Below are 7417 nucleotides of genomic sequence, written 5' to 3'. Positions count from 1 at the left end.
TGTGTAAACATCATTAATTAAATGCAAATGAGGCGACGGCGGTATTCCACCCGTTTAAAGTTGTATCCGCTAAATCCTTGTTTTCCGCACGGAAATGGAACTAGTATAGGCCCCTACTGTGGCAATTGTTTATATGTTTTTGTTCTCAATCATACTTCCTGAAACCTTGTTTACAGGCTCTGCGTATGAAAGATGTGACTTTGAACATGACTACTGTAACATGACACACAGTGACGACTTACGGACTACATGGAACAGGAGAAATGGCTTAACTGATAATGTTGGTCCAACATGTGATCATTTGGGAAACCGCACAGGTATGGCAGTGCACTTCAATAAATTTGCTTTTTCTATATACCCATTTCCCCAGTTTAACTATTTATTTAATGAGAATGTATTTTTTCAATGCCAATGAGTAAACGATATGTCTTAAGTAATATTGTTTGATTTACCGGTAGATGCCAGTGTATATTATTATATTGTACTGTTCCTTCAGTAATAGCATGAAAAAGTCTAATTTACAACAGTACACATAATATTGTCTTTATCTTATCGGATCATTTTCCGAATACAATACTGTGCATTGGTATAATGAGATGAGGGATTTTATTGTGTGGGCAATGCTTGATTGAATGCATCAAGAGCAGATGAATGTAAGTATGCATTCTTCTTCTATTTTTAACCTGAATTCATACAACCATGGTTTTCTTGTGTTGTTTTATGACAGCCCATTACCTGTCTCTGTCAGACCAAGGTGGAGATCATCCCTCTGCAGGTTTAAGAAGTGTAGTTTTCCTTCCAACAAACACTGGAAAAGCTTGCCAGGTGATGTATGATCATAATGATTATTTAATAGCAGCTGTCAAAGAAACCTATTATCTAAACATTTTTCTTTTTGTAGGTTAAATGTTATTACCACTTTGGGAGATTAAGTGGAGCACTAAATATAGGAATACGGACCCATTTTGATGGAGACGTCAGAGAGATTTGGAAGCAAAATGTGACCCAACGAGAGCAGTGGGAACGTGTCGTTGTAACTATCAACAGCACAGAGAAATTTGAGGTTTGTGTTTTGTATATTTATGCTCTCAGATAATGGTGTCGGACAGGTAGTAATCAACACATAATCAAAGGAAGAAAGATATTTTGTCTTTGTATTTTGGCCTTTCTCATCACAAAACAAATACTAATGAAAAATTTAGCGTAGCGATGCGGAAGGACAGCACAAGGACAGTGTTACTGGGTAGCTAACTATGTGAGGCGTGATAAAGCGATCAATGAATGTTTACAAAATGTAATTTCCAAAAATATATTACTCAATTAACTGTTGCTTCTCTGCTTAATTCTCCAAATATTTTATTAAGCATCAGTTATTCTTGGAGGATGGCACTCTGTGTATGTTACTGACAAACCTTGCTGTTGTCGTCACACCCCCCTCACCTGTAGCACTTTCCATACCACAAAAATGTGAACACCTTTTTTTCAGTCTTAAATAACTGTTAAAATAACAGTTAGTGAATTTTCACATAGTGAAACATAGTAAATAGATATTATAGTGCAGAACCAGCATGCTTTAAATTGTGTATGTGCCTTGAAAATCCACAGTTGACTTAGTGTTTCAGAGAAAAGACTTATAAACCAGATGGTATCAGGCTGGAAGAACCCATGCATACTGAATAAACATCATTAAACCTCAGTGTTCACAGTGAAATTGTGCTTTGACCAGCTAGTACAAATCTAATGATTATAAAAATAACTTGTGTTTTGGTATTTTAAATTGAACACACCATCCCTAAATGTGTGTCCACCACGCCTAGGATACATGTTTTAATTCAGTTCCTATCAAATACTGCAGGTTGTGATTCAAGGAAGAATATTTGCTGTTGACGGGCCATCTGAAACATTGGCGATTGATGACATTTCCTTCAGTAAAGGATGTGTGTCAGCATCTGGTAAGAATTCATCACAAAAGTGTTACCAAATAGAAATCCTTACACGGTACTGTGGCGTGTAAATAAATCATTTGCATACCTCCATTGAAATAAACAAGCAATGAACCAAGAGATCAGTCAGAAAATGATAATGTTGCTAGTGCTAAATAGAGATAAGAAAAGACACTTAAAAGCCTTAGTATCACTCCTTTAATGCTACATATAACTACACTGTAACTTTTTATATATGACTGAACCAATCGGCATCTTTATTTGCTGCCTCAGCTACATTTCAGTCCTTTATCTGTACTCCCCTAAACAGAAGGACTCCTGAGAGCAGGGGAACAAAGCAGAAAATTACTGACAGACTTTCACAGCTACATCATTGGTCAGGAACAGTTTTTTTGTAAACGCTGGCTGTAGAGAACATAAAAGCTTCTCATTAGTAGCAACTGTGGAACTTGTTCAGGGATAGTGGGGGAAAGGAAACATTTGAAATGTTAATATTAATCTTGGTGGTGAGGACAGTTTGAAAGTAGTACTCCCCTCTGGGTCAGACTAGGAAATTTTTGTGTGAAATATGTCAGCTATTTGTAATGCATCTTCTAATACCACTGCTTTTAATACGCAGGTGCAGCCTTGTCATGCCATGAAGGGTTTGGTGCATGTAACAGTCAGTGCATTCCCAACATAAAATTCTGCAACTTTATTTATGACTGCACACCTGACACAGCTGACGAAGATAGCTGTCGTAAGTGAAAATATCTATTATGATTTGTATATGCCAAACTTGAAATTTAGCACTATAAAACTGCTGACACAGCGCAGCTTTTGCTTTACATTTGTTAAAGTTTGATTATTATACATTATGTACATATATATATATTTTTTGTTATCATTAAGGTTTACTTGGTTGAAACCTTTACAACCTGTTTCTTGTGTTGAATAAATCTTTCCTTTATCCTATATATAATATATATATAATATATATATATATATATATATATATATATATATATATATATATATATATATATATATATATATATATATATATATATTTTTTTTTTTTTTTTTTTTTTAAACTGATAAACAGGAGTTACTTGCTAAACAAAAGCTCAGGGTCTGTGAAACCAGCTGTAAATATAAAGCTGTATAAATTGGGCCCAGTCGGCTCAATACAAAATAAGACTATTGTTCAATGGTAAGACATAAACACTGTTTTATGTTGCAGTTTGAGTTAAAAGAGTAATAGGGCTTGTGTAGGAGTCAATGCAATTACATGAACATTCTTTGCACAATCTGAATATTTCTTTATTGTACTGCAGCTAATGTCTGTGATTTTGAGTCTGACCAATGTGGCTGGAATTCTGAGGAGCCAACAGAACAGATTTCATGGCAACGTATGAAGGCCGGCGACAGTGGTGTGAATGGGACTGCGCCATTAAAGGATCACAGCCTCAGCTCCACTGAAGGTACTGTAGGAGTACGTAATTGCTATTATGGTAAATTGAAATGTTTCAGAAGAAGCCTGTGGGCTCTGACTTACTTTAAATAGTTTCTGCATGAACAATTGCTATTCCAGTTGAAATGTTTTTTTTTATTATTATTATTATTATTATTATTATTATTATTATTATTATTATTAATAATAATAATAATAATAATAATAATAATAATAATAATAATAATAATAATAATAATAATAATAATTCATGCATATGCTGCTAAAGAACACTGACCACTCATTTATTTTATTATTGTTATATATTTTTACTTAATTACTGCTCAGATTCCCCTGTTGCATTATTATGTTCTGTAAATGGACTATCATCTACAGTACCTAACTACCTGTGGTGCTTTTAAAAGGTGTCTGTAGGATAAAAAAACAAAAACAAAAAAACAAATACTCCTAATAATTTATTGGTGGATGTTTATCTAATATGATAATGAGTTCTAATTTTCTATAATAAATATTCCATGTATGTTTTTATTCAAATTTATATGCAACACATCATACAATTTATATAGTAATTTAAAATTCAGCAAATTATATTCTGCTACAACATACCAGATTACAGTTATAACATTATTACGAGATCATTGAGATTGGATAATATATAATATATAACTTATGTATATAAGTTATGACAACATAAGCATATTAGTTTATAAATTGATACAGAACTCATGTAATATTTACCACGCCTGGACGAATCCCCCTGCAAAATTAATATTGTGTTTATTGGTTGTGAGGAAACGCAATTAACTACTCTTGTTGCAGCTCAGTGTGATATTGCTGGGTGTGGATGCTGTTTGGATGCGATTAGTTTCCAGGCCTGACATGCTCGTTCTTTTCAAGAGCCTTTTCTGGCTTCTCTTACCCAATTCCCTTCCCCCAACTGTAAACACGTTCTCAGCACACAGGACCCCACAAAAAACAGATATACATAGCAAAAGCTTTACAAATTAATAATTGTAACAATGTGGTTTCAAATACAGACACACACACATTATACAAGATAAATGTTATGTGGAAAATGTATCTTATTTGAACACTTTAAAACACAGAGAGATTATAGACATTTATAGATTATTGTTAGAAATATAGGAAATGAAGCTTATCCGAACAATTGTAGAGCTCTCGTTTTCATGAGGCAGTTCTTTGTGTTGCAGGTTATATTTTGTGCTGACTGACATTATACATATTCTGTTTTGTTTGCAGGTCATTATATCTGGGTTGGAGTTAATAACATCACTTATAACAAAACCATTTCCCTAAAAAGCTCCATATATCATAGCTCAGGACTAAACTGCATCTTTCACTTTTACTACAATATTGCAGGATGCAGTATATTAAGCGTATGGCTTCATACAGCAGAGGTGAGGCAAACTATGTGTGTGATTGCACAATGGGGTTGTTTTGTATCGTTTTATAAGAGCCTTCTATTAAACTTTGCCTGTAATACACACTTTTTTATCCTTATAAAGTAAGAAGAATAGAAATGTATGCAGTATTGACACAAATTACTTTTTTTTTTTTTTACTAGCAATTTTCTTTTTACCCACCTCTTATTTTTGAATTTTCACAGCCAATCAAAATAGTTGAGTTCTGTTGCTCTTTACAACCGAGATTGTTTCTGTATTTAAATGGCTACCTACCATATTGCTTGCAGGAAGATGTTGTTTTGCCATGTTGATCTAGTTCCTGGTTTTTGATTACTGTGACCTTTCAAATCCGTTGGCACTACCTGTGAAAACTAGAAAACTCGTTTTTTAACTGTACATTTGACCGACTTAGAAACGTATGAGCCCACTGCTTTTCAGTAGGGTTCTGTATATTGGTTCTATCTGATTTTCTACCAAGTTTCAGGTTGACAATATACTGTTTATTGTAGTAAAGTTGTCCGTGGTGAAATGACATCTGTCCTTTTAAGTATAGTATATGCAGGTACTGTATGCTAATACACAGAGAAGCATGGTCAACTTCAAACTTATCATTCAAAACAGAAAACGTGTATAAAGGCAGGGGTAATGATTGACTGGAAATAACACCTAGGTTGGTTTTACGGAAGCAACAAAGAGTAAAGTGTAAAGAATCACTGTCCTCATAAACATTGTTTATCCTTTCCGTTTTCTACGCCCTATCAGGAAGCTCAGCTATTGTTTAAAACACAGAGTGCTACACAGACTCAGTGGCTTGGTAACGAAGTGAAGATTCCCACACGCCTTCAAGAGTTCCAGGTATACTACATAAGAATGCCTAGGAGCATTTTTATTTATTTATTAATTTATTTTGCTATATAGCGACACCCACATTGTCACTGTGTTACAGGTTAGTTACAAAAGAGGCTTAACCATTCTGCTTTTACACATGCGCATTTCAGTCTGCCCAGTCTAAGATCATACAGTTTCATATTATTTTATGCCATTATTTCCTATACCCCACCCCCCACCCCCCCTTACACCAACACTGTGTCATTTCCATAAATGCATTTCTGTTTCTTAGCTTGAATACACCCTTGACATATATATAGGTTTTATTGGTGGTGTTACGTTATAAATTTTTGGCATAATTAAGTACACAATTTGTTTTTGTATATATATTTTTTGCCTTATTACTACCTCAAGTTATCTGCAACCCACAAAGCGAGTTCATTAGAAAGAAAAAGTATAATGCTTGTTACATGGATAGAATGGATGCTTAGACAGAATCATTGTTCTATACAGTACAGTATTTAGTATCACTTATGTTAAGTATGACTATAATTTGCATAATACATTTCAACGCCTGTCTGGCACACTTTACATTGTGATGATGATGAATTTCTTGATTCTGTACATGTTCTCACCGAATTTTATTATTCAATCCCAGCCCTCCGTACATGTATCTGATTGCATTCGACTATAATCTTTCACTTAGTGTATGCTTATTACGCTATTATGAGGTGATTCATAATGTCTGCAGATACCAGAATACATGATTCAAGTTTCATCCTAATGTTTGGCAGTCAGTCATCTCTGATCCCAGTTTCCTTAGTGGCTTCAGAGAGGAAAGACACTTATCTAAAACAGGTGTAGAATAAAGCTCACATCTCAGAGGAAATTGAGGAGTGGGGGGGAGGGGGTGCTTTCCAAAATAGTAGCAGCAGGAGTCTACTGGGAAAAATAGTCAAGTGGAAAGAAAAGAGAAGGGAAAACAGCCTTAGGAGCAGGTTTTTATTTTTATTTTAGAAGCTGAAAACTAAAGGACAGGTTGCTAAAAGTAGATTGAGTATCTATTGGGAGGAACAGATAATCTGGTAACAATTAAAAAAAAATGAAATCTGGAATGGCTCCCTTCAGAACTGTAGTCACCCCCCACCCCCCCCCCCCCCCCCCCCCCCCGAAAATAAATAAATAAACTAAAACATAATCTTTCTCCAAAATTAGTTTTATAATTTCAAAATTGACATTATGTGAATCATTTTGTTATGCAATCTCCTGGTGGTTTTCAAAGTGTGTTATTTTTCTCTGCAGATTGTTTTTGAAGGGACTATTCAAAGCCCCACTGGATTCCTCGCACTGGATAGTTTTAAATTATCTAACTGTGGAGAAGTGGAAGTGCCAGTCTGTCCTGTGGGAATGTTTGCCTGCAGGACTGGCTCCTGCATCCCTAATAGTTCAGTGTGTGATTACCAGATAGACTGCTGTGATGGAGCTGATGAAGAGCCACAAACTTGCTGTAGGTTTCTGAGATGGGTTGTTTTATATATAAATGCTTAAAGCAATATGTATTTTAAACACTGTTACTTTAGATAAACAGCAGATGTTTTCCAGACCTGGTGTCCTGCACATACAGGGTGTCCAAAAAGTCAGACATTATATGTTATGCTGGTTAGAACATTGTCTGTGGCAGTCACACACCATTGACTCTGCACTACACATCACAATGATCTGATTTCATTAATCTTAGCTTAAAGACATTTCACACATGAAAAAATAGA

At 34.8% G+C, this 7417-nt stretch overlaps 1 protein-coding gene across 1 annotated transcript in view; it reads left to right on the top strand.

Annotated features, from left to right (window-relative positions):
• Window positions 1–720: 720 nt before the first annotated feature.
• The window catches only part of LOC121313754 (MAM and LDL-receptor class A domain-containing protein 1-like), an 82596-nt gene continuing 75899 nt past the window's right edge, over window positions 721–7417 (top strand). The window contains exons 1-7 of the mRNA XM_041246558.1: window positions 721–825; window positions 902–1063; window positions 1856–1952; window positions 3260–3406; window positions 4657–4670; window positions 5583–5675; window positions 6951–7155. Of these exons, the coding sequence (XP_041102492.1) occupies window positions 721–825; window positions 902–1063; window positions 1856–1952; window positions 3260–3406; window positions 4657–4670; window positions 5583–5675; window positions 6951–7155 (823 nt within the window). The remainder of the gene's footprint in view (window positions 826–901; window positions 1064–1855; window positions 1953–3259; window positions 3407–4656; window positions 4671–5582; window positions 5676–6950; window positions 7156–7417) is intronic.

The sequence above is a fragment of the Polyodon spathula genome, chromosome 4, assembly GCF_017654505.1.
Source record: "Polyodon spathula isolate WHYD16114869_AA chromosome 4, ASM1765450v1, whole genome shotgun sequence".
Lineage (NCBI taxonomy): Eukaryota > Metazoa > Chordata > Actinopteri > Acipenseriformes > Polyodontidae > Polyodon > Polyodon spathula.
The sequence above is the reverse complement of the archived record's forward strand: the minus strand, read 5'-3'. Positions and strand labels throughout refer to the sequence as shown.